General features: G+C 43.6%; 1 protein-coding gene across 24 annotated transcripts in view; it reads right to left on the bottom strand.

Annotated features, from left to right (window-relative positions):
- The window catches only part of NEB (nebulin), a 101,607-nt gene that overhangs the window by 54,369 nt on the left and 21,933 nt on the right, over positions 1-25,305 (bottom strand). For all 24 annotated transcript variants that reach the window (XM_058421413.1, XM_040070475.2, XM_058421416.1 and 21 more), the window contains 45 exons: positions 24,993-25,196; positions 24,428-24,532; positions 23,977-24,084; positions 23,303-23,614; positions 22,771-22,974; positions 22,332-22,436; positions 22,132-22,239; positions 20,893-21,204; positions 20,370-20,573; positions 19,926-20,030; positions 19,726-19,833; positions 19,249-19,560; positions 18,390-18,593; positions 17,942-18,046; positions 17,742-17,849; positions 17,265-17,576; positions 16,564-16,767; positions 16,114-16,218; positions 15,914-16,021; positions 15,438-15,749; positions 14,885-15,088; positions 14,527-14,631; positions 13,730-13,837; positions 12,854-13,165; positions 12,219-12,422; positions 11,797-11,901; positions 11,206-11,313; positions 10,057-10,368; positions 9,436-9,639; positions 8,782-8,886; positions 8,197-8,304; positions 7,213-7,524; positions 6,607-6,810; positions 5,888-5,992; positions 5,602-5,709; positions 5,150-5,461; positions 4,338-4,541; positions 4,059-4,163; positions 3,453-3,560; positions 3,005-3,316; positions 1,926-2,129; positions 1,602-1,706; positions 1,036-1,140; positions 639-950; positions 239-343 (listed from right to left, as the gene is read on the bottom strand). In XM_058421413.1, the coding sequence (XP_058277396.1) occupies positions 239-343; positions 639-950; positions 1,036-1,140; positions 1,602-1,706; positions 1,926-2,129; positions 3,005-3,316; positions 3,453-3,560; positions 4,059-4,163; positions 4,338-4,541; positions 5,150-5,461; positions 5,602-5,709; positions 5,888-5,992; positions 6,607-6,810; positions 7,213-7,524; positions 8,197-8,304; positions 8,782-8,886; positions 9,436-9,639; positions 10,057-10,368; positions 11,206-11,313; positions 11,797-11,901; positions 12,219-12,422; positions 12,854-13,165; positions 13,730-13,837; positions 14,527-14,631; positions 14,885-15,088; positions 15,438-15,749; positions 15,914-16,021; positions 16,114-16,218; positions 16,564-16,767; positions 17,265-17,576; positions 17,742-17,849; positions 17,942-18,046; positions 18,390-18,593; positions 19,249-19,560; positions 19,726-19,833; positions 19,926-20,030; positions 20,370-20,573; positions 20,893-21,204; positions 22,132-22,239; positions 22,332-22,436; positions 22,771-22,974; positions 23,303-23,614; positions 23,977-24,084; positions 24,428-24,532; positions 24,993-25,196 (8,121 nt within the window). The remainder of the gene's footprint in view (positions 1-238; positions 344-638; positions 951-1,035; positions 1,141-1,601; positions 1,707-1,925; positions 2,130-3,004; positions 3,317-3,452; positions 3,561-4,058; positions 4,164-4,337; positions 4,542-5,149; positions 5,462-5,601; positions 5,710-5,887; positions 5,993-6,606; positions 6,811-7,212; positions 7,525-8,196; positions 8,305-8,781; positions 8,887-9,435; positions 9,640-10,056; positions 10,369-11,205; positions 11,314-11,796; positions 11,902-12,218; positions 12,423-12,853; positions 13,166-13,729; positions 13,838-14,526; positions 14,632-14,884; positions 15,089-15,437; positions 15,750-15,913; positions 16,022-16,113; positions 16,219-16,563; positions 16,768-17,264; positions 17,577-17,741; positions 17,850-17,941; positions 18,047-18,389; positions 18,594-19,248; positions 19,561-19,725; positions 19,834-19,925; positions 20,031-20,369; positions 20,574-20,892; positions 21,205-22,131; positions 22,240-22,331; positions 22,437-22,770; positions 22,975-23,302; positions 23,615-23,976; positions 24,085-24,427; positions 24,533-24,992; positions 25,197-25,305) is intronic.

Raw genomic sequence — 25,305 nt, 5'->3', positions numbered from 1 at the left:
AGGAAAACAAGAACAGATCACCCTGGAATATTTGATGACTAACACAGCAATTCTGAATAGATACACAAGACAAGGAAGTTCTCATGGAGAAAAACCTCTCTGTACACAATGAATGTTGTGAAAATACTGCAGCTGCATTTTTCCTTTGGAAAAAAAATTCATTGTTTAAACCACTTAAAATACTTAAGGTGACAAACATCCCTGAAGAAAATTTTAGTACTGAAAAACATTTGTTTACCTCACTCAGGAGATCTCCAGCATATTTGACGTGCTTGACTCCAAGGGAATCATTTGGCAACCATCCGATTCCCCGCAGCCACTCCAAATCAGCTTTATAAACAACCTGGGAAAACAAAATAGGGTCCATGCTCTCAGCTACACTTCCCTGTACAATCCAGCAAGATTCATAAATAACAGAATGTACTTCCAGTGGTTAAAAGGGGAGCAGTAACTCCAACATGAGCACCACATCTGAATTTATCAGCCTTCAAACATGGCAATTTATAAGCGGCCTATATTTTGCAAAGAGCAAGGTGAGTTCCCTGAATTCAGGGGAAGACTCCCACTCCTTAGAGCTGAAGCAGAGAAAGAAGAGGCAGTACAGGACTATGTTAAGGGGTGTTTTCAGGTGAACTCACATCGCTCTGGAGGTCGTAGGCTTGCTTGGCGTGGATCACGTCGTTCTGGTCGGGGAGGCAGATCCACTGGTGCAGGTAGTGCCGGTAATCGGTGTCGCTCACCAGGGCCTGCCCGTGCTTGGCTGACACAATGGACATCATGTCCACTGGCAGGTGGCACTGGGTCTTCAGCTTGGCAAAGTACTTCTTGTACTCTCGTTCGCTCTGGACTTTGGCTACGTCCAGGGCAAACTGGATTTTGGAATCTCCCTTTGCGTTCGGCACTCCCACGTAGTGTCCTTTCTGCTTCTCGTGCTCCAGCTTGTATTTGTACTGGGGGAAGAGCAGAGGTCACCATCAGTAACAGCTAGCATGGAAGAGCTCTTGGAGCATGGGAGATGCCTCTGTTGGCACTTACATCACTGGCAATCTCTCTAGAGGCCTTGGCTGTCTTGATTGGAATTGCATCTGCTCTCAAATCGTAGCTAATCTTCAGCTCATCCCAAGCTCCTTTATACTGTTTCTGAAAAGACAGATAAAACACCACACACATGCTGAATGCTCTGGCATTTGCCATTATAGAAACAGAGTTTCCAGCCATTCATTTGCTGAAATACCATGAAATTTTTTCAAGCATTACTACTCCTGCTCCTAACCATAAATGTACCTGCCTCTGAAACATGCAATACCTGTTGTACAACCTATAAAGCACAGAAGGGTGTTTGTAAAAGTGTAGAAAACATCTATATGCTTTGGATTATCATATATTTTGATAAAACACTCCCTCAGTGGGGCATGATATCAATATTTTTTAAATAGCTGAATGCAAGTATTTCTTTTAAAATGGCTGAACACTTTAAGGAACTTCAGTAGAGGGAGGGGAATGTCACAGGCCCTGTATGAGGACAGACTTCAGTGAGATTCAACATCTTAAAATTATATAATTTACATACTATTTCAGAGAAAACAGAATGATAAACATACCTGGCTGTAATTAACAGCATTAGCCTTGGCTAGGTTGATTTCAGGTGTGTCTGGCATGATGTGGATCATAGTCTTGTCCTTTTCCCAGGCTTCTTTATATTTTGGCTGTTAAAACAGTCATTTAACAATATCATCAGAATTATGGAATTTCACTTATCAACAACATAAAACCCCAAAAATCTCTCCCATCATCTCCAAAGAATAAAATGTTTGGAAATGCATTAAACTTAAAACACTACTGATCAGTTTTATATCTTAGCAGTGAGATTTCCCTTTAGCTTTAGTTTCTAGCCTGGAAGCAGCCTTGAGGAGGTTGGAACGTACAATGCTGATCTGCTCAGCGTTGGTTTTGGCCAGAACAACATCTGGGGAATCCACAACACTGGTGTATTTCACTTTGTCAATGGGGGTCCGATACACGTTGTCACTCAGGAGATCCTGGGCATTCTTCACCCTCTTAACTTCCGGAGACTCATTGGGCAACCAGCCAATTCCACGGAGCCACTCTAGGTCTGACCTATACACAGCCTGGGTGAGATGGTCAGAAAAGGAAAACATTGTTTAAAATTACTGTCTTAATTATTTTAAGCTAGGCAAAGAAGATTATGATTTATAAACCTAGCTAGAGTCAGATGAATCCTTTTCATATACAGGAGATGATCAGTGTTGTAAGTAAAATTAAATCTGGCAACAAGGTTTCAAGGAGTTCTGTTCTTAAACAGCACATTCTAAACCTTGTAAGAAGAAAAAACTGAAAGGAGTTGCAGTTGATGATGAATAGAAGAGTCTTCCTGTTCCCTTCAAAACTCTTAATCCTCTAGTAATTTCAGCAATTTACAAGTCCTAAGAAAACCCAAAGCTGCCTACCAGGAAAACTGACAAAAAGCAAAAAACCTGATTTCTAAGGTTTGCAATTGATACAATGGAAGAGGAACTGACAAGCAGCAAAGCCAGGTCAGGAAATCAGCTGCACTGACTCCTTCTGCCTTGCAATCAGTCACTAGAACCACTTACTGGCTGCCTCACAGAGTTTTCTTCCAACTAAATAAATTTCCAAGCAGACTTAAGCAAACAGAAAAACAAAAGCCACCTGATTCCAAGGCAGTAAACAGCTGTTATTCCTAAGCCTAACCAAAGCAAGAAAGACAAATCCTTCAGCCTCTCCAAATCACACCTGTCCAAAAACATTATGTAACACATTATCACCTAAAGTTTTATAAAATCTAGAGATAAAACCAATGCTTTTTAAGAGAGTAAAAGAGTACATAAGAGCAATAAAAAAAAAATTGAAGAAAACAGTCTAAATATAAATCTGTCTTGACTGTATAGCATGGAATGATCAGAATAAGGCTATAATCTGATAAATAATAGGAGTAAAACTACATATCTCTGTGGGTACTCACGTCGCTCTGCAGGTCGTAGGCCTGCCGTGCGTGGATCACGTCGTTCTGGTCAGGAAGGCAGGTCCACTGGTGCAGGTACTGCCTGTAGTCAATGTCACTGACCAGGGTCTGGCACTCCTTGGCTGCCTGCACCGACATGGCATCCACTGGGATGTGGATCTGGGTCTTGGAATCATTGTAGGCCTTCTTGTAGAGGCGGTCGTTCTGCAGGGCCATGGCGCGCGCGGCCCACGCCAGCTTGGGGTCCTCCTTGGCACTGGGGCACCCGATGTAGTGGCCTTTCTCCTTCTCGTGGGTTTCTTTGTACTTGTACTGGAAATGCAGAGAGAACAGAAGGTGTGTTGTTCACCTGGACACCAGACAAACGGCTTCCAGCTCCCCCGGCTGTCAGCCTGAGCTTCACCCAGTTCCGCTGAGACACAAGCACCGCACGAAGAGAAGGCTGTACCTCACTGGCAATGTCTCTGGAGGCCTTGGCTTGTTTGATGGGGATGGCATCAGCTCTCAGGTCATAGCTTTTTGCCTTGGCCTCATCCCAGGCCTTCTGGTAATGTTTCTGTAAAGAAAATTAATCACCTTCGTTAAACATAGTGAAATGCCTTCTCTAAAAACCTACTTGCTTGGAATGACGAGCTTGGGAGCCCTGTTTGCTTTCTATAACTGAGTTACAATAATGATCCTGGCAAGCGTCTCAACAGAAAACTCACGACTTAAAGTAGGTGCAAGATTGAAACACAAAGAGGTAGCAGAAATATTCCTGAAGACAGACCACTATGTCTGCAAACTCCAACACCTCCTGTGTGGAACGTATTTAGGAGGTTTTGCCAAAGGGAGCAGGAGTTGTGTGGAATTGCACGCTGAGCTTGGGAGTTTGTTCATGAACATACAACCTGTTGATAGGCTGAGAGGTGATAAAAAGCCTCCGCATGTAATTTCCTGTTTACAGCACTTTAGAAGGTGGGTTTGTACACCACCATTTACAGCAAAAACTGGAAGAACAATTGCCAGCCTTGATTTTCTATCACTTCACAAATATTTCATGTTGTTCTCTTACATTGCTGATGTTGAGAGCATTGACTTTGGACTGCAGCATGACAGGAGTGTCCGAAGGGAGGGAAATCTGGGTCTTGTCTTTATCCCAGGCTTCACGATACAGACGCTGAGGAGAAAGGAAGAACAATGGCAATTCAGTATGGTGAGAAAAAGACACCGAGAGAAATCCTTTAGTAATTCCATTTTGCAAAACTTCCCAACTCCTCATTCCCACCGCGGAAATTCTACTCTCCACCAGAACGAAAAGAAATGTCATCCCACAAGTGAAAGGTGAGCTTACATCACTGAGCTGCATGGCGTTGTTCTTGGCCAGGACGACGTCTGGGGAGTCAGTGATGCTGGTGAACTTCAGCTGCTCCGGCCGCGTGCGGTACAAGCGGTCGTTGAGGAGCTCCTGGGCTTTCTTGGCTTTGACCACGTCCACAGAACCTTCTGTCAGCCAGCCAATGCCTCGCAGCCACTCCAGGTCGGACTTGTACACGTTCTGCGAACAAACCAAGAGGCATTGCAGAGACACTCCTTAGCCCAGAGAGCTGGTGGACTCTCAGTCCCTGGAGGTGTTCGAGACCAGTCTGGATGAGGCTCTGATTAACCAGGTCTAGTGGAAGGTGTCCCTTGCACCTTGGGGTTGGAATAAGATGATCTCTTCCAACCCAAACCATTTTGGGATTCTGTAGTTCTAACTGTAAGTGCAAGAAGGTTTTTTATAAGCCTTTCCCCAACTTCTTCTCATACTCTTAACACAACAAGCAGCCAGTGACGTTGTGTTGTATCAGGCCCTTTCTAGATGCAGCACCCCTGATTTGCACAGAAACAATGATACTTTTAAGACACTGCATTCAAACCAAGGGCATAATCTACAAGTAGTCCGCAAGCAAACATTCTAGAGCAGACCAAGAAAACATGGCTTCCTTATGAACCGCCCCAAATACTTCTGGCACCCAGGCTGAAATCCTTTGGAAAGGATAAAATAAACATACCAGGACCGACCACAGGATTATTAATGTGCATTTGAAAGTACATTTGCCAGTCACTAACAAACAGAGCCTCACACAGCTGCCCTGAAGCTTTCCCGCAGTGATTGTCACTCACGTCGCTCTGCAGGTCGTAGGCCTGCCGTGCGTGGATCACGTCGTTCTGGTCAGGAAGGCAGGTCCACTGGTGCAGGTACTGCCTGTAGTCAATGTCACTGACCAGGGTCTGGCACTCCTTGGCTGCCTGCACCGACATGGCATCCACTGGGATGTGGATCTGGGTCTTGGAATCATTGTAGGCCTTCTTGTAGAGGCGGTCGTTCTGCAGGGCCATGGCGCGCGCGGCCCACGCCAGCTTGGGGTCCTCCTTGGCACTGGGGCACCCGATGTAGTGGCCTTTCTCCTTCTCGTGGGTTTCTTTGTACTTGTACTAGCAATACAAAAAGAATTGAATTTGGGATGAAGGTCCTAATAATTTCCTATCCTAAATAGGATAATTTCCTATCGCTACCATACAATAGTATTCTTGCTCGTAAGGTAACTGAAAACAAAGGTAAAGGAAGAACATACGTCACTCGCAATATCTCTTGATGCTTTTGCAGTTTTGATTGGAATTGCATCAGCTCTCATGTCATAACCCTTCTTTTTGGCCTCCTCCCAAGCTTTGACATAAAGTTTCTATATAAAAAGAAGACAGAAAACGGCTTATCAATCTTCTGAAAGATGGGATTTCCACATTTCATAATTGTCTCTCAAAATTTTCATGAATGCATGTTTTAGAACTTCTTTATGAATAAAGAAATGCTGATTTAACTCTGAATTTCCACTAATTTAGTAAATGTTTAAATGTCCTTACATGGCTGACGTTGGCAGCGTTGGCCTTTGCTAGCAGAATGTCTGGTGTGTCAGGCATGACATGGATGGACTTCTTGTCTGCATCCCAGGCTTCCGTGTACAAGCGCTACGAGAGAGGAAAACAGCCTTTTACAAACAGGGCCTTATGAAATTATTTCACAATTAAAATTATTTTACAAGCTGCTAGGGTAGTTCCAGTAAGCGCTAATACCCTGACTCAACAAAGCTTCTCTCTGAACTTCAGCTCAAGAAGAAAACTTTGTCCCTCCTCATTATTTCTCAGGTTAAGCTTATGCAGCAGTTGATAGGATTGTGGAGAAACAGCTATAGGAGTAAAAGTGTATTAATTATTCTGTATAATTCTGTTTGATTATATTTGTTATAAAGGAGGAGGTACTTAGTGACTTTCACCCTCCAGATCTGAGGTACATTGCAGCATGGGTATTTATTTCCTCACCACTTGTTCATCATGCAGTATTACTCCTGGAAAATCTGTGATTTAAGGGACTTTTTAATGTAGATTTTTACCAACTGCTCGCTTCAGGCTGAGCCATGAGAGAACAGTACAATGTTCTGTTCTGTTCAATGTTCAAGTTTCCTGTACAATGGCTGAATTTGGGCATCAATTTTCTCTTAAATCCTCAAGATTTTAGTTTTATTTTGTATTTTGAATTTTTCACCTCATGAACAAGTCCTGTCGACTGGAAATACCACCCTCACCTTGTTCATGATCTCAGCATTTTGCTTGGCTAAGACCATGGCCAAGGAATCAGTCACACTGGTAAATTTGATTTTGTCTGCAGGTTGCCGATACTTCCTGTCGCTGAGGATTTCTCCAGCTTTCTTGGCTTTCTCAACTTCCAAGGAACCAATGGGAACCCATCCAATGCCTCTCAGCCATTCCAGGTCTGATTTGTAAACAGCCTGAAAAAAATTCAAAAGTTTGTTATATATGTGCAAGTGTGATATTAAACTTAATATAAACAAGCACATCCTATATGAACAACTGGGTAAGTTTCAGAGGATATGGTTCTGAAAACAATTGTAGTTTTCAAAAATTAAGTAAAATAATTATTATTTAAGAAAAATAAAAGAGGTATTGGAGCACAATGCTAGCATCAAGGTAACATACAAATTACACCGCAGGTTAAGAACCAGAAAAATAAGATTAAACATAAATTTGATTAAAGAATTGAAAGCATGAAAGAATAAAAACATCTCAACAAGTCCGATGCAAGCTACTAAAGCTTAAAATCTGTACTTTAAAAAATCAGAGTCTACAGGACCCAGAGTATTTAATGATATGTTGGAAATGTAAGAACTCACATCACTCTGGAGGTCGTAGGCTTGCTTGGCGTGGATCACGTCGTTCTGGTCGGGCAGGCAGATCCACTGGTGCAGGTAGTGCCGGTAGTCAATGTCACTGACCAGCCCCTGGCATTTCTTGGCCAGCACAATTCCCAGCATGTCCACGGGGCTGCTGAACCTCGTCTTGGACTTCTCAAAGTCCTTCTTGTACTCCCTGTCACTCTGGATCTTGGCCACGTGCATCGACCACATCATCTTGGGGTCATCCTCGATGTTCCTGGCCCCAATGTGGTGGCCCAGCTGTTTGCGATACCCTTCCTTGTACTTGTACTGCAGGAAAAAAATCCATATATATATATATTTATATATTTTATCCTTTTTTATAAAGCACTTAAAGCATTTAAATAGATTTCTTGCTTAAAAAACATGAAGCATAAAAATCTGTTATCCTCTGTCTCTAAGTGATATGGCCTCATCCTTGAAACAAAACCTGTCCCAGTCGCTGCAAAGTTTTTCTCCTGGTTTTGTAAACCAACATTTTGGATTTCAATGTGACACTGAAGCAGATTTATTTCTTTCCTCCAGAATAGACAAGCATTTTAACTTTTAGAATTTATTTACTTACATATCTCTTTCGGGGACAGATTTTAAAGACATATTGAATCAGGAATTATTTGACAACTATTCAGAAATTAGCTTAACAAACTGTAGCACAGACTCCTACATCTTTTAGTTCATCCTACGTGAACAGCCATGGATGGCAATGGGGGGCATATCAATAATCTTCACTTTATTATATTTATTCATTACTGTGATAGATAACTCATGCAAGAAATACTGGCTATCCATTATTTCTGTGTAATAAAGGCAAGTGGTAGAATGACTATGAAAACAGATTTCTATAATATCTATTTTATGAAATATGACATTAGCAAACAACTGAAGGTTTTGATTCTTTTCCATTACCAGATCCATGGAGGAATGAGAACAAAGCCCGCTCACCTCGCTGGCAATCTCCCTGGAGGCTTTGGCAGACTGGATGGGAATGGCATCATAACGCAAATCATAGCCCTTCTTCTTCGACTCCTCCAAGGCCAGTTTGTACATTTTCTGTGAGAAAATAATTCACAACTTAGTTAAAAAAAAAAACCCAAAATTCAAAATTGCATTTCAGTTCAGCAAACTGTGCAGCAAAACAAATGAAGTCCCTAACCAATACCGCTCATCTTCAGAAAATTTAAATACCATTCTCTAGGAAAAAAAAGCAGATTTCAAAGACCTTGCAATTTTATTATAGATGTTTGGAAAATGGAAATCATATAGGGAAGGCAAAGACTGGAACATTTAAAAAATTAAATTACATATTTCCCCAGCTTGCTGTAGAAATGATTTCTTATTTATGGCAGAAAATATATCTTGAAAGAAAATATATTTTTGTGAAAGAACAACTCTGATTTCAGTACTGGAACTGGCCATGTATGAAAATAAACAACCCAACAATATTTCACTGTTAATTAAAAAATCAAAGATGACAAAAGTGTACTTATCAGAAACTCTTTAATGGTCCCAGATTTCAGCTGCACTCACCTCACTGTAGTTCACTCTGTTTTGTTTGGCCAGCAGGATTTCTGGGGTGTCAGTCATGACGTGAATCGTGGTCTTGTCTTTGTTCCACGCTTCAGTGTACAAACGCTAAGAAGGAAAACAACAAGAGATTTATAGGACATTCCAAACCAGGTTAATATCTCAATAATCATGGAAAACACATTAATTAAAATGATAGGAACCTGGTCTAGCAGAAATTGTTCAATTCCCATGGCAGGGAGCTGGAATAAAATGATCTTTAATGTCCCTTCTAACCCAAATCATTTTATGACACTATAAAATATAACATGGACATACAGTTATTTAAATCTGGTAAAAGTAATATCAACAAAAGGAGAATTTATCTGAGGGAGTTTACAAACATTAAGGAAAATGCCACACTGCTTCAGAATAATGAATAAACCAAAGCATTTAACACACAAGCCAAGGAAAAGATTTAAATGTATAATGCAGAATATTACACAAATTTGAGTCTTCCATTACCTGGCCTAAGAGTTTTGAGTGAAAGAAGAGTATCTGATTGAAAATGCATCATGTCTGACCTGCAGCATTGCTTGTGCTCAGTTCACGCCCAGTCCTGCCTGCTGGGGTGAGGCAGAGACCCCTGATGTGTCACCCAGCGGGGTCAGGACTCACCTTGTTCATGGTGTCTGCGTTCTGCTTGGCCAACACCATCTCCAGGGAATCCGGCACACTGGTGAACTTGATGGTGTCCGGATGCTGGCGGTAAATTTTGTCACTCAGGATCTCCCCTGCTCTCTTGGCTTTCTCAACTTCCAAGGAACCAATTGGGACCCAGCCAACTCCCCGCAGCCATTCCAGGTCAGACTTGTAACAGTTCTGTAACAAGAAAAAATTGTGCAAGTTATTTTAATAAAATAATCATAATAATCTATGTTACACTATGCATATTTACCAATGGAAATAACTTTTCTATCAATTCTTCATTCAAACAAATTCAAAACTGTAGAGCAAACTGTAGAAAAAATGACAGCATTTTGCCTACATTAAGAATGTAACCATTATCCATGCTTCACAGAATGGTAAATGATAAATACTCCAGGTCCTGGAATTACAGGATTTCATTCAAATATCAATTAGCTAATATAACCTATAGGAGATCTGAGCATCAATTAACTGCGAAACTTAAAAGTAAATCTCGAGAAGTTGGTTCTACCACATCAGAACAAGACGGCCTGATCCAGTTATGTCAAATAAACTCATTCCTCAGCAAAAATCAAACGCCAGAGAACTCACATCGCTCTGGAGCTCGTAGGCTTGCTTGGCGTGGATCACGTCGTTCTGGTCAGGCAGGCAGATCCACTGGTGCAGGTAGTGCCGGTAGTCAATGTCACTGACCAACCCTTGGCATTTCTTGGCCAGCACAATTCCCAGCATGTCCACGGGGCTGCTGAACCTCGTCTTGGACTTCTCAAAGTCCTTCTTGTACTCCCTGTCACTCTGGATCTTGGCCACGTGCATCGACCACATCATCTTGGGGTCATCCTCGATGTTCCTGGCCCCAATGTGGTGGCCCAGCTGTTTGCGATACCCTTCCTTGTACTTGTACTGAAACAGAAGAGATGTAAAGTTACTTGGTGTATTGACAAATTAACAAATGACTGTTTAACATACTCATTATTTTGTAAAGATAAAAATATGATGTAAATCTTTCTGCTCTTGGATTAATTTTCACATAAGAAGCATTTTTATTAGATATAATTATCTTAGAGTTTTTATATAAGACACTTTCAATTTGCTAAACATTTACTGTCACATTCTAACAAGTCTGATATTTCACATTCTTTTACCATAAGGATTAAATTGTAAATATTAACTTTAAAATTTTTTTACAAAACTCCTTGATTAAGACCATATGATCTGATCTTGATGCAAAGAGCTGAAGTATCAAACTTGATAGAAAATAAGGAGCATAAAAATCTGTTATCTTCCATCTCTAAGTGATGCTGCCTCATCCCAGAAGCAAAAGCTATCATAGCCATTGTATAGTTTATCCCTGGTTTTAAGTTCAGACTTCTTGGATTTCATTATGACACTTGAACAGAAATACAGTTTGAATCAGAAATTACCCTGACAAACTCTACCATTGGTTCATAACACCTTTTTGATCATGCTGCTTCAATATCCATGGACATCAACAGAAGTATTGCAGGGGGCATATCAATAATCTTCACATTATTATATTTATTTATTAGAGTGGTATATTCATCACAATGAAAATACTGGCTAGCCCTTTCTTCCATGGCAATGTAATGGAATCATTAAAAAGAACCACTATGAAAATAGATTTCAATATTACCAATTCTATGAGGCATGACAATAGCAAACATTTTGATTCTTTTCCATTACCAGATCCATGGAGGAATGAGAACAAAGCCTGCTCACCTCGCTGGCTATCTCCCTGGAGGCTTTGGCAGACTGGATGGGAATGGCATCATAACGCAAATCATAGCCCTTCTTCTTCGACTCCTCCAAGGCCAGTTTGTACATTTTCTGTGAGAAAATAATTCACAATTTAGTTAAAAAAACAAAACAGCTTTTCAGTTCAGCACATCTGAGTAATAAAACTATTCATGTCCCTACACAATATTGTTGATTTTCAGGCAACTTAAACATCTTCAGCCCAGCTCTACGTTCACTAGAAAATAAAAACCTGCAGATTTCAAAGACCTTGTAAATCTATTGTAGATGTTTGGAAAATGGAAATCATTTAGGGAAAGCAAGGCAAAACAAGTTATTTTCATGCCTTGCTGTAGAAATTATTTCTTTTTTTACAGGGGACAATATATATTTTAATAGCCCAATTAGATATCCAGGAGGTCAGTTCCTGGAACAACTCTGATTTCAGCACAACAACAGACCATTTGTGAAAATAAACAACCTGACAATATTTTAATGTTAACTAAAAGTCAGAAATGACAAAAGTGTACTTGTCAGAAGTACAAGTTAATGGTCTCAGATTTCAGCTGCACTCACCTCACTGTAGTTCACTCTGTTTTGTTTGGCCAGCAGGATTTCTGGGGTGTCAGGCATGACGTGAATCGTGGTCTTGTCTTTGTTCCACGCTTCAGTGTACAAACGCTAAAAAAGAAATCAGGAAGAGATTGATAAGGCATTCCAAACCAGGTTAATATTTCAATAATCATGGAAAACACAGACCACACCAGATAAAAAATATAGGAAATGTAACATGAATAATCAGTTAGGCAATTAGGAAGAGACAGTATTAACAAAAGGAGGATTGACTTGTGGACATGTAAAACACTTTAAAAACACCACATTGATTATGGAGAAGGAATAAACCAATGAGTGTTTCTTGTGCTCAGTTCATTCCCAGTCCTGCCTGCTGGGGTGAGGCAGTGACCTCTGATGTGTCACCCAGCGGGGTCAGGACTCACCTTGTTCATGGTGTCTGCGTTCTGCTTGGCCAACACCATCTCCAGGGAATCCGGCACACTGGTGAACTTGATGGTGTCCGGATGCTGGCGGTAAATTTTGTCACTCAGGATCTCCCCTGCTCTCTTGGCTTTCTCAACTTCCAAGGAACCAATTGGGACCCAGCCAACTCCCCGCAGCCATTCCAGGTCAGACTTGTAGCAGTTCTGTTAAAAATATAAAAAAAGAAAATCACCCCCACGGGTTATCCTATCAATCATAACAATAATGCAACTTACATGGTGAATAGTTCACCAGTAAATCACCTCACTATCAACTTAACAAGTAATTTAAGTAAATTCAAAGCACAAGAGAAAATATAGAAAAAACAGCTTCATTTCTACGACATTAAGAGTGAAACCATTATCCAAGTTTCACAGAACGGTACACGATAGATAGCAATTCTGGAATTAGAGGATTTCCTTGAAGTATCAGTTAGTTAACACATCCTGTTGGAGAGCTCAGTTTGAGGCAGCCACAAAATTTAAAAATAAATCTCGAGACGTTGGTTCTGCCACATCATAACAAGACGGCCTGATCCAGTTATGTAAAATATCAAATACATTCCTCAGCAAAATCCAAACGCCAGAGAACTCACATCGCTCTGGAGGTCGTAGGCTTGCTTGGCGTGGATCACATCGTTCTGGTCGGGCAGGCAGATCCACTGGTGCAGGTAGTGCCGGTAGTCAATGTCACTGACCAACCCTTGGCATTTCTTGGCCAGCACAATTCCCAGCATGTCCACAGGGCTGCTGAACCTCGTCTTGGACTTCTCAAAGTCCTTCTTGTACTCCCTGTCACTCTGGATCTTGGCCACGTGCATCGACCACATCATCTTGGGGTCATCTTCGATGTTCCTGGCCCCGATGTGGTGGCCCAGCTGTTTGCGATACCCTTCCTTGTACTTGTACTGAAACACAAACCAAGAAATTACATTTCTGTATCACCCATAAATATCAGTGACTCATATTAAATATTTCTAACAATAACCTTTACAAACTTATCTATAACCTACGGTTGAAAAAAACCCCAAAGGGTCAAATCAGTTCCTATGCTAATAATATTCTAGGATTCTAGGACTAAAGATTTTTGCCATTTGAGTTAAAACAACTAAACAGAAATTTTTTATCATTTTACTTTTTGAAGAAATGTGCTTTACTAATATCAGTGACAAATAATCCTGATCCTCTTAAATGCATGTAATCCTTATTATATATAATAATGATATACATACTGTAAATACTTATTTACATATATAGGCTTATGAGCTATATGGTTATCATGATAGTAGCATTATATTGTTCTTATAATTATAAACATTTTTTTTTTAAACATACATGATCATTCACTTGCAAAAATCTATTACTTAAGGTCACAGTTAAACTACAGTGCCTTTTACAGAGTTCAGCTGATAATTTACAGGTTGCAGAGGAGAGATGTCAACACAGAAAGAAACAAAAAAGTAGATTCTTACATCACTGGCAATTTGCCTGGATGCTTTGGCCGCTTGGATGGGGATGGCATCAGCTCTCAAATCATAGCCTTTCTTCTTTGAATCCTCCATGGCCTGTCTGTATTGTTTCTAGATGAAGAATTAAACAATGGCAATCATATAAGTTCCATATATTATATTCAATGCAAAACAAATTGCTTGGAAGTAGATCTAATAATTGTGTTTAGACTTATTATACCCAGTTTTATCTACCTTTAACTCAAAAACCCCACATCACTAGCTGATACAAATTCATGTCAAAGGAAGACCTTTGCTAAATACAATTGTTAACTAGTTATTATTTTACTGCTTTAAATAATGTAACATTGAATACAATTTAGAGCTAAACTTTTCTTCTGTACAAATGGAGCAAAATTACTTTTTAAAACTGCTGATGTGGCTTGCTGATGTGAACCTGTTTGCCTAAAATAATGCTGAACACTGGCATCACACCTTTTCATAATTATGCTAGTAATTCATTTTCTGGTATTAATTTTTGCCTTCCCAACATTATGCACACTAGCAGAAATGACTCCCCAAAAATTCAGTGGAAGCACACAACTTGTGCAGAATTTATGGAATTTCTTCTCAGCAGTGCTCACTGTTCTATGTATGCACTACCACAAATATACAAACAATGTTTTTAAAGTCACAATTTTTTTGATAAATATGGGAGTTACTTAAGGAAACTGGTAGTGTCACCTCTAGAAGGCTTCCCAGAACATTCCAGACCCAGCCATGACACAGAGCAGTTACATTTGGAGAGCTCCCACACTCACCAGGCTGTAGTTTTTCCTGTTCTCTCTTGCCAGTGTGATTTCAGGCGTGTCAGGCATGATGTGGATTTGTGTCTTGTCTTTATCCCAGGCCTCAGTATACAATCGCTGCAGGAGACACAGAGCAGAGAATTTGGAAACATTCACAATCGATAATTGTGACAAATTAACTTAGTAATTATCTCGGAAGATATTATTAAATCAACTCTTGATGAAAATGTTTCCCATTGATTACCAAGAATGGAACTTACATTTTTACAGCCTTACTGGGCTGAAATCTCACAGGTCTGTGGTCCTAGTCCTGTCTCAGGGGTTTAGGCAGAGAATGTGGATGTGTTAACCTGATCAAAACCAGACTCACCTTGTTCATGGTGTCTGCGTTCTGCTTGGCTAAGACCATCGGGAGAGAATCTGGGATGCTGGTGAACTTGATGGTGTCTGGATGCTGGCGGTAAATTTTATCACTCAGGATCTCCCCAGCCTTTTTGGCCTTCTCAACTTCCAAGGACCCAATTGGGACCCAGCCAATGCCCCGCAGCCATTGCAGGTCAGACTTGTAGCAGTTCTGTTACAAAATATAAAGGTAGCAGTTAAAAATTTGCCCTCTTTATCAGAATAAGCACTTAAATTTATTAAAATTCCCTATTATGAAGGATTTTATGGACCTAATTCTGCCATTTGGCTCTATGTAAACCTTCATAAGGCCCTTATATTCAGATCCCTTCAATCCTCAAAATATAATGACCTTGCTTGGAACAGGCAAAGAACAGGCAAATTACGACTCTGTTTGGAATAGGAGGGGAAAAAAAACAACACAGTGAGAAAAAATACTATAAGAGAGCAACTAGTCTAGTTTATATTCCAAGGAATCTACAAATATTTCAGTAGTGCAGAGCTTATCAGCAAATACTCACATCACTCTGGAGGTCGTAGGCTTCCCTAGCATGGATCACATCATTCTGGTCAGGCAGACAAGTCCATTCATGCAGGTAGTGCCGGTAATCGGTATCACTGACCAGCTCCTGGCACTTCTTGGCCAGCACCACTCCCAGCATGTCCACGGGGCTGCTGAACCTCGTCTTGGACTTCTCAAAGTCCTTCTTGTACTCCCTGTCACTCTGGATCTTGGCCACGTGCATCGACCACATCATCTTGGGGTCATCCTCGATGTTCCTGGCCCCAATGTGGTGGCCCAGCTGTTTGCGATACCCTTCCTTGTACTTGTACTATGGACAAAAAAAATGTTCACTGAGTGTTAGTTTAGGGGTTTTTATGTCACCAAGACACCTGTGCCCCACCTTCAGAAAACAAAGCAGCTGAAGCCACAGAGATTTCAAAGAAAGATAAGACTCAGCCCCAGCATGTGCCACAAGGGCTCCTGTGCACTCACATCACTGGCAATGTCCCGGGAAGCTTTGGCAGATGTGATGGGAATGGCATCAGCCCGCATGTCGTAGCCCTTCTTCTTCTCCTCCTCCATCGCCTGCTTGTACAGTTTCTGAAACAGACACCACCACACCCTCAGACAACGCTGCTGCTGGCACACGGCAGGGGCCAGGGACAGACCCTGCGGCCACAACAACCACCCACCTCGCTGAAGTTCACTTTGTTCTGCTGCGCCAGCAGGATCCCAGGCGTGTCCGGCATGATGTGAATGCTGGTTTTGTCCTTCTCCCAGGCTGCGATGTACGAGCGCTGCAAAACAAGGAGGACAGCAAACAACGTCACACAGGCTCAGGGAAACAAACTCACCTCAGCTCCTTGAACCAAAGCAAGGGGGCTCTGCTGTGCACTGACACAGAAAATCCAGCCCTTTCCCCAAAACTTTCTAATGCTTCACCCTTTTCTTTTCCACACTGTACCCCATTACTGCTCTAACCATGCAAACAAAAACTTCATCTTGAACAAGGAACATAAATCCCTGAGACAAGAGGACCCAACATTCCCCTTGCACAAACTGGGCCATGGAAGGACATTGAACAACATCCAGGGAAAGAAGGTGCCCATTTGATCCAGGATACAAATGCGAGTAAATCTCACCTGGTTCATGATTTCAGAGTTATGCTTTGCCAGCACCATGGGCATCGAGTCAGGAAGGCTCGTGAATTTGATGGTGTCTGGGTGCTGCCGGTACTTCTTGTCACTCAGGATCTCGCTCGCCCTCTTGTTCTTCTCAGCGTCCAGTGATCCAATTGGGGACCAGCCAATGCCCCTCAGCCACTGCAGGTCAGACTTGTACACGTTCTGCAGGGACAGGAACAGGTACAAACAGCTCAGCAACCTCCTCACTCCAACCAACCTCCTCAGTCCAACAACTTCATCTCCTATGATAGGAAACTCCGCTTAATGGAGCACGTTCCCATGGGTCAACCCACCAGCCTGTTCCACAAAAGTGACTTCAGGTAAGCTCAGCTCGCAAAAACTTGTCTCCCCACTCTTGCAACACCACAAGAGGCTATAAAGCAACCCACAAATCTTCCCCCTCTATCTTCTTGGTACTGCCAATAAAGACCTACACCATTTGGCCATCTGCAACCTGCAGACATATTGGAAGAGCCTTTTCTTTCATCTCCTAAGGCTCTTCAGACCATTCTCAGGAGCGCAATTTCTTGCCTTTGCCAACTCTTGGTTCTCCAGAAAAAAAAGGGATTTGAATTCCCTTGACCTTCCCTTGACACACAGACTCCTCCAGCAGAAGAATAAACCCAAGGCTGTCACACAGCCTGCAGAGAACAACTCACATCACTCTGCAGGTCGTACACTGTCTTGGCATGGACAACGTCGCTCTGGTCCGGCAGGCACGTCCAGCGGTGCAGGGGGTGACGGTAATCCACATCACTGACCAGCTCCTGGCACTTCTTGGCCAGCACCACTCCCAGCATGTCCACAGGGCTGCTGAAGTGGGTCTTGGACTTTTCAAAGGCTTTCTTGTACTCCCTGTCACTCTGGATCTTGGCCACGTGCATCGACCACATCATTTTGGGGTCATCCTCGATGTTCCTGGCCCCAATGTGGTGGCCCAGCTGTTTGCGATACCCTTCCTTGTACTTGTACTATGGACAAAAATAATGTTCACTGAGTGTTAGTTTAGGGGTTTTTATGTCACCAAGACACCTGTGGCCCCAACTTCAGAAAACAAAGCAGCTGAAGCCACAGAGATTTCAAAGAAAGATAAGACTCAGCCCCAGCACGTGCCATAAAGGCTCCTGTGCACTCACATCACTGGCAATGTCCCGGGAAGCTTTGGCAGATGTGATGGGAATGGCATCAGCCCGCATGTCGTAGCCCTTCTTCTTCTCCTCCTCCATCGCCTGCTTGTACAGTTTCTGAAACAGACACCACCACACCCTCAGACAACGCTGCTGCTGGCACACGGCAGGGCCCAGGGACAGACCCTGCAGCCACAACAACCACCCACCTCGCTGAAGTTCACTTTGTTCTGCTGGGCCAGCAGGATCCCAGGCGTGTCCGGCATGATGTGAATGCTGGTTTTGTCCTTCTCCCAGGCTGCGATGTACGAGCGCTGCAAAACGAGGAGGACAGAGGGAGGCATGATCATACAGGCTTAATGAACAAATCAGGTCCATGAACCAAAGCAAGAGGGCTCTACTTTGAACAGACCCAGGAACACCTTTCCTTTCCCCCAATGTTTCCAATGCTTCACTCTTTTCTTTTCCACTGCTCTACCTCATTACTGCTCCAACCACACGAAACAAGAGTTTTCTCTCAAATAAGGAACACAAATCCCAGAGGCAAGAGAGATTTCTCTGTCCTTGCACAACCTGGGCCTTGGAAGGACATAGACCAAGATTCTCAGAAAGGAAGGTGCTCATTTCCTTCAGGATACAAATGCGAGGAAATCTCACCTGGTCCATGATTTTGGAGTTGTGCTTTGCCAGCACCATGGGCATCGAGTCAGGAAGGCTCGTGAATTTGATGGTGTCTGGGTGCTGCCGATACTTCTTGTCACTCAGGATCTCGCTCGCCCTCTTGTTCTTCTCAGCGTCCAGTGATCCAATTGGGGACCAGCCAATGCCCCTCAGCCACTGCAGGTCAGACTTGTACACGTTCTGCAGGGACAGGAGCGGGTACAAACAGCTCAGCAACCTCCTCACTCCAAGCAACCTCATACCACAGGAAGTTCTACCAAATGGAACATTTTTCCCTGCGTCAACCCACCGTACACCGGGAATGGGACTCCTGTTAAGATCTACACCAGACACCTGGCTCCCCTCTCTTCCGACAGCCCAAGCATCTGCCAAGGAACCCACCACCCTCCCTCTCCATCTTAGTAACCCCAGCAAAGACCTGCCCCATTTTACATTCTGCAGCTGGCAGTGGCATGGAAGGTGCCTTACACCTCCCAAGACCTTTTGTACCATCCACCACTGCACCCAGAGCTTGCCGTTGCCACTGTTGGTCCTCAAATTGCAAATATTTGACTCTGTTACCTGAGTTAAATATTCCCCTGCCTTACTGTAGCAAAGATCCCAACCACAACTCTCCCCATAAAATGTTCATGGCAAGAAAGGATTCATTGTGACCATGACCTATGAGGACACTAAAATATCATCGCAGACTGACCATGACAAGAAGTGCCACAACAAACCCTCAGTCCCACAGAGTCAGCCAACAATTATTATCCCCACCTGCCCCTCTCCCAGCAGAGGAACAGAACACAAGAGAGACTTGTGGTTGCAACACAGCCAGCAGAGAACAACTCACATCGCTCTGCAGGTCGTACACTGTCTTGGCATGGACAACGTCGCTCTGGTCCGGCAGGCACGTCCAGCGGTGCAGGGGGTGACGGTAATCCACATCACTGACCAGCTCCTGGCACTTCTTGGCCAGCACCACTCCCAGCATGTCCACAGGGCTGCTGAAGTGGGTCTTGGACTTTTCAAAGGCTTTCTTGTACTCCCTGTCACTCTGGATCTTGGCCACGTGCATCGACCACATCATCTTGGGGTCATCCTCGATGTTCCTGGCCCCAATGTGGTGGCCCAGCTGTTTGCGATACCCTTCCTTGTACTTGTACTATGGACAAAAAAAATGTTCACTGAGTGTTTGGTTGGAGTTTTTTATGTCACCAAGACACCTGTAGTGCCACCTCCAGAAAACACAGCAATTGAAGCCACAGAGAGTTTAGAGTAACAAAACACTCAGCCCCAGCATGTGCCATAAAGGCTCCTGTGCACTCACATCACTGGCAATGTCCCGGGAAGCTTTGGCAGATGTGATGGGAATGGCATCAGCCCGCATGTCGTAGCCCTTCTTCTTCTCCTCCTCCATCGCCTGCTTGTACAGTTTCTGAAACAGACACCACCACACCCTCAGACAACGCTGCTGCTGGCACACGGCAGGGCCCAGGGACAGACCCTGCAGCCACAACAACCACCCACCTCGCTGAAGTTCACTTTGTTCTGCTGCGCCAGCAGGATCCCAGGCGTGTCCGGCATGATGTGAATGCTGGTTTTGTCCTTCTCCCAGGCTGCGATGTACGAGCGCTGCAAAACGAGGAGGACAGCAAACCATGTCACACAGGCTCAGGGAAACAAACTCAATGAGCAAATCAGGCCCATGGACCAATGCAAGAGGCCTCTACTTTGCACAGACCCAGGAACACCTTTCCTTTCCCCAACGTTTCCAATGCTTCCCCCTTTTCCACACTGTACCCCATTACAGCTTCAAAAGAGAGTTTTCTCTCAAACAAGGAACACAAATCCCTGAGACAAGAGGATGAAGCCTCCCCCTTGAATAACCGAGACCATGCAAGGACAAAGAACAACGCCCATGGAAAGGAAGGTGCTCATTTCCTTCAGGATGCAAACATGAGGAAACCTCACCTGGTCCATGATTTTGGAGTTGTGCTTTGCCAGCACCATGGGCATCGAGTCAGGAAGGCTCGTGAATTTGATGGTGTCTGGGTGCTGCCGATACTTCTTGTCACTCAGGATCTCGCTCGCCCTCTTGTTCTTCTCAGCATCCAGTGATCCAATTGGGGACCAGCCAATGCCCCTCAGCCACTGCAGGTCAGACTTGTACACATTCTGCAGGGACAGGAACAGGTACAAACAGCTCAGCAACCTCCTCACTCCAACCAACCTCATCTCATACCACGGGAAACTCTGCTTAATGGAGCACATTCCACTGGGTCACCCCACCAGCCACCCAGGCTGTACCCATCTCCTAGGGCTTTTCATACCATATCCATCTGCACCCAAGACTTTCCAACTCTTGCTCTCCAGAAGACAAGGATTTCATCCTGTTGCTCTTCCCCCGACACACAGGCCCCTCCTCCAACAGTAGAAAAAACACAGCAGTAGAATAAACCCAAGGCTGTCACACAGCCAGCAGAGAACAACTCACATCGCTCTGCAGGTCGTACACTGTCTTGGCATGGACAACGTCGCTCTGGTCCGGCAGGCACGTCCAGCGGTGCAGGGGGTGACGGTAATCCACATCACTGACCAGCTCCTGGCACTTCTTGGCCAGCACCACTCCCAGCATGTCCACAGGGCTGCTGAAGTGGGTCTTGGACTTTTCAAAGGCTTTCTTGTACTCCCTGTCACTCTGGATCTTGGCCACGTGCATCGACCACATCATCTTGGGGTCATCCTCGATGTTCCTGGCCCCGATGTGGTGGCCCAGCTGTTTGCGATACCCTTCCTTGTACTTGTACTGTAGGAAAAAACAGTATGCAGTGAGTATTATTTTAGGCTTTTTTACATTCTTAGCAACCCCTGTGGCATCACCTCCAACCAATTTATCAGCTGAAACCACAGAGATTTTACAGTGTGAGTGCTCAGCTGATGACCTACTGTGTACAGCTAGAAAAGAATCCACACATTATTCTTCTGATAAAACACATTTTCCAAGACTCATCCTGGCCTATATATTAAGAGCTACTGCTTAGTAACTGAGAGGAAGAAAAGTCTCTGAATCATGAAAGCTATACCAAAGACCTGAAGTTCAATAAATACCCTGTACATAAAGAATCATTTACTGATCTCCAAGCACAATGGCCAAATCAACTCTTACTCAAACTACTGAGGTAATAAAATGTAACTACACAGACCTGCTGGGAAGATTAAATAAAGACAGCTAACACATACAGAAATGCAATTTTATATTAAAACCTAAGAGTTAAAAAAAATTACGCTTTTTTATATAGCTTTAATTCTTAAATGTAAACTTGGTTTGGGTTTTCTTTCGTCATGCACAGCTCAGCTGTGTGGCTGCAGAGTGAGGGCCACACAGACAGGCAGTGCTGAGGGCTGCCTAACACCTCAGAACTCCAGCTTGTTGCACAAGGAGATGCACTCACGAGCCCATGAGGGACTCTGCTTCGGGCTATGTCCATCACCCGGCTCCCACAGCTACTCTCCCACATCACCCAGGCCTTCCCTTGCAGCAGTGCACACCCATAACTTGCAGGGACAGCGACAGCTGTACAGAGCAGAACAAAAACATCGAAGGATAGCTGAGTGGCAGTAACAGGTAATGGATTTATTGCCTCCATTTGGCTCAGTTGCAAACCCTGGGTTCAACCGCTGTCATGTGGCACCCGTGTGACAGCGTGTGCCACAAAGGCTCCTGTGCACTCACATCACTGGCAATGTCCCGGGAAGCTTTGGCAGATGTGATGGGAATGGCATCAGCCCGCATGTCGTAGCCCTTCTTCTTCTCCTCCTCCATCGCCTGCTTGTACAGTTTCTGAAACAGACACCACCACACCCTCAGACAACGCTGCTGCTGGCACACGGCAGGGCCCAGGGACAGACCTTGCAGCCACAACAACCACCCACCTCGCTGAAGTTCACTTTGTTCTGCTGCGCCAGCAGGATCCCAGGCGTGTCCGGCATGATGTGAATGCTGGTTTTGTCCTTCTCCCAGGCTGCGATGTACGAGCGCTGCAAAACGAGGAGGACAGCAAACAACGTCACACAGGCTCAGGGAAACAACTCAGCTCAGCTCCTTGAACCAATGCAAGGGGGCTCTACTTTGCACTGACACAGAAAATCCTGCCCTTTCCCCAAAACTTTCTAATGCTTCACCCTTTTCCACACTGTACCCCATTTCTGCTCCAACCACACAAAAGAGAGTTTTCTCTCAAACAAGGAACACAAATCCCTGAGGCAAGAGAAGCCAACATTCCCCTTGTACAAACTGGGCCATGGAAGGACCGACATCTTGACTAGGGAAAGCGTCTGTTTCCTTCAGGATGCAAATATGAGGAAACGTCACCTGGTCCATGATTTTGGAGTTGTGCTTTGCCAGCACCATGGGCATTGAGTCAGGAAGGCTCGTGAATTTGATGGTGTCTGGGTGTTGCCGATACTTCTTGTCACTCAGGATCTCGCTCGCCCTCTTGTTCTTCTCAACATCCAGTGATCCAATTGGGGACCAGCCAATGCCCCTCAGCCACTGCAGGTCAGACTTGTACACGTTCTGCAGGGACAGGAAAGGAAAAGATCAGCTCAGCAACCTCCTCACTCCAACCAACCTCATCTCATACCACGGGAAACTCTGCTTAATGGAGCACATTCCACTGGGTCAACTCACCAGCCACTCATTCAGTGTTTGCACCCATCCCCTAAGGCTCTCCATACCATTCTCCACTGCCCTCAGGGTTTGTCTTTGCCAGCTGCTGGTTCTTCATAAAAAAACACTTGTCCCCATTGCTCTTTCCCTGCCACACAGGCCCCTCCTCCAACAGTAGAAAAAACACAGCACAGACAACAGAAGGCTGTGACACAGCCAGCAGAGAACAACTCACATCGCTCTGCAGGTCGTACACTGTCTTGGCATGGACAACGTCGCTCTGGTCCGGCAGGCACGTCCAGCGGTGCAGGGGGTGACGGTAATCCACATCACTGACCAGCTCCTGGCACTTCTTGGCCAGCACCACTCCCAGCATGTCCACAGGGCTGCTGAAGTGGGTCTTGGACTTTTCAAAGGCTTTCTTGTACTCCCTGTCACTCTGGATCTTGGCCACGTGCATCGACCACATCATCTTGGGGTCATCCTCGATGTTCCTGGCCCCGATGTGGTGGCCCAGCTGTTTTCTGTATGCGGTTTTGTATTTGTACTAATGGAACACAGAAGCAACAATTACCACTTGTTTCCAAACTGCCATTTCAGTTTCTCTTGTCAATACACAAATCAATCATTTTGAATCTAACATATTTTAATTTGCTTGTGTTTTTTCCCAAAATTTTTAGTATTTGTTATAATGTCTCTGAGATATTACGGGATTTCTCATAGCTCTATAATATAATCTTTAAATTATTGTATTTAATTTAATTAATTACACCATTAAGAATTACACAACCTTTGAGGTGGACAGCAATACAACAGTGGTAAAATTTTACATATCTCCTCCTGTTAAATATAAACCTTTTTTATCCAAGATTATGTGCCCCACTCTCATTTTCCCTCTGCAAGACCCACCTCACTGGCTATGTCTCGGGATGCCTTGGCTGTCTGGAGAGGGATGGCATCAGGAGGGAGGTCGTAGCCTTTCTTCTTCAGCTCCTCATATCCTACTTTGTAACATTTCTGTTGGAGAAGGATTCAAAGGAATTAACGCAGGTAAAGCTCTCTAGAGAGTTTTTCAATACTACAGCTTCCCGCCTCTGACTATTGAAAAGAAAGCACAGGTTTCCAAAAACAGTTTAAATTATTAAATTAAACTCCATGCCTTGTTATTAATGACATGTATTTTGTAACCTTGGATATAAAATATTTTTAAATCACTGTTTAAATGTTTTCTGATTATTTCACTGAAGATCAAAATTTTCTTTCAGGAAATATATTAACCTGAATTATTCCCACAGCTTTCTGTGGAGGTGAGTAATACAACCCTGTGATTCTCTATGCCCAGTTTCAAATGCACACTTACATCGCTTGTGTTAATCAAGTTTGATTTAGCCAGCAAAATTTCAGGTGTATCAGGCATGATGTGAACTTTAGTCTTGTCCTTGTTCCAAGCTTCCTTGTAGAGTATCTGAAAGACACACGAACAAAAAGCTGGTCTGATCCAAGAATCACCTGCACAGCGGTAATTTCAGTTCACCTTTTCTCTGCATTAGCAAAGCAAAGATGTACTAAGCAAGAACTGGGGATGTAAACAAGACAAGACATCAAAATGAAACAATACAATGACTTCTTACTGAAATACAACCTTTTTTTCTGCTTTAAACCCATGTAATGCCAAGGAATCGGCATTAAAACTGTATATTTATACACTGCCTACTAAAGGTCTTGTTTATAGTTATACCGAGTAAATTATCAGCTCTCAAGATCTTCATCTTCTGAACAAGGCACAAAGAACAGTGAGGCCCTGACTACAAACTCCTGCTGTCTGTATATTTTAAGTGCATGTTCTGAACCAGAGATCCTTTTAAAAACGTATAATAATGTATTCACTTACTGAACCCCACGTTCTGTCTCTAGAGGCAACTTACATCACTCCTATTTTTGGCATTAGATTTTGCCAAGACGACATCCATGGCATCTGGGATACTTGTGAACTTAACAGTGTCTGGGTGCTGCCTGTACTTCTTCTCACTCAGTATTTCAGAAGCTTTCTTGTTCTTTTCAGCTTCCAGAGATCCCAAAGGACTCCATCCAATGCCTCTGAGCCACTGCAGATCTGACTTATACAGGTTCTGTTAAGGATGAAAATCAAAACCACAGCAGATTATTTCGGTGTTCATTGATAAAACCCAATGAAAAGTCTAACTGGCAGTTTCGCTCCAATCCGATCTATACTGATAT

The sequence above is a fragment of the Hirundo rustica genome, chromosome 7 (genome assembly GCF_015227805.2).
Source record: "Hirundo rustica isolate bHirRus1 chromosome 7, bHirRus1.pri.v3, whole genome shotgun sequence".
Taxonomy (NCBI): domain Eukaryota; kingdom Metazoa; phylum Chordata; class Aves; order Passeriformes; family Hirundinidae; genus Hirundo; species Hirundo rustica.
Note: the sequence above shows the minus strand (reverse complement) of the source record. Positions and strands in the feature narration are given on the sequence as shown.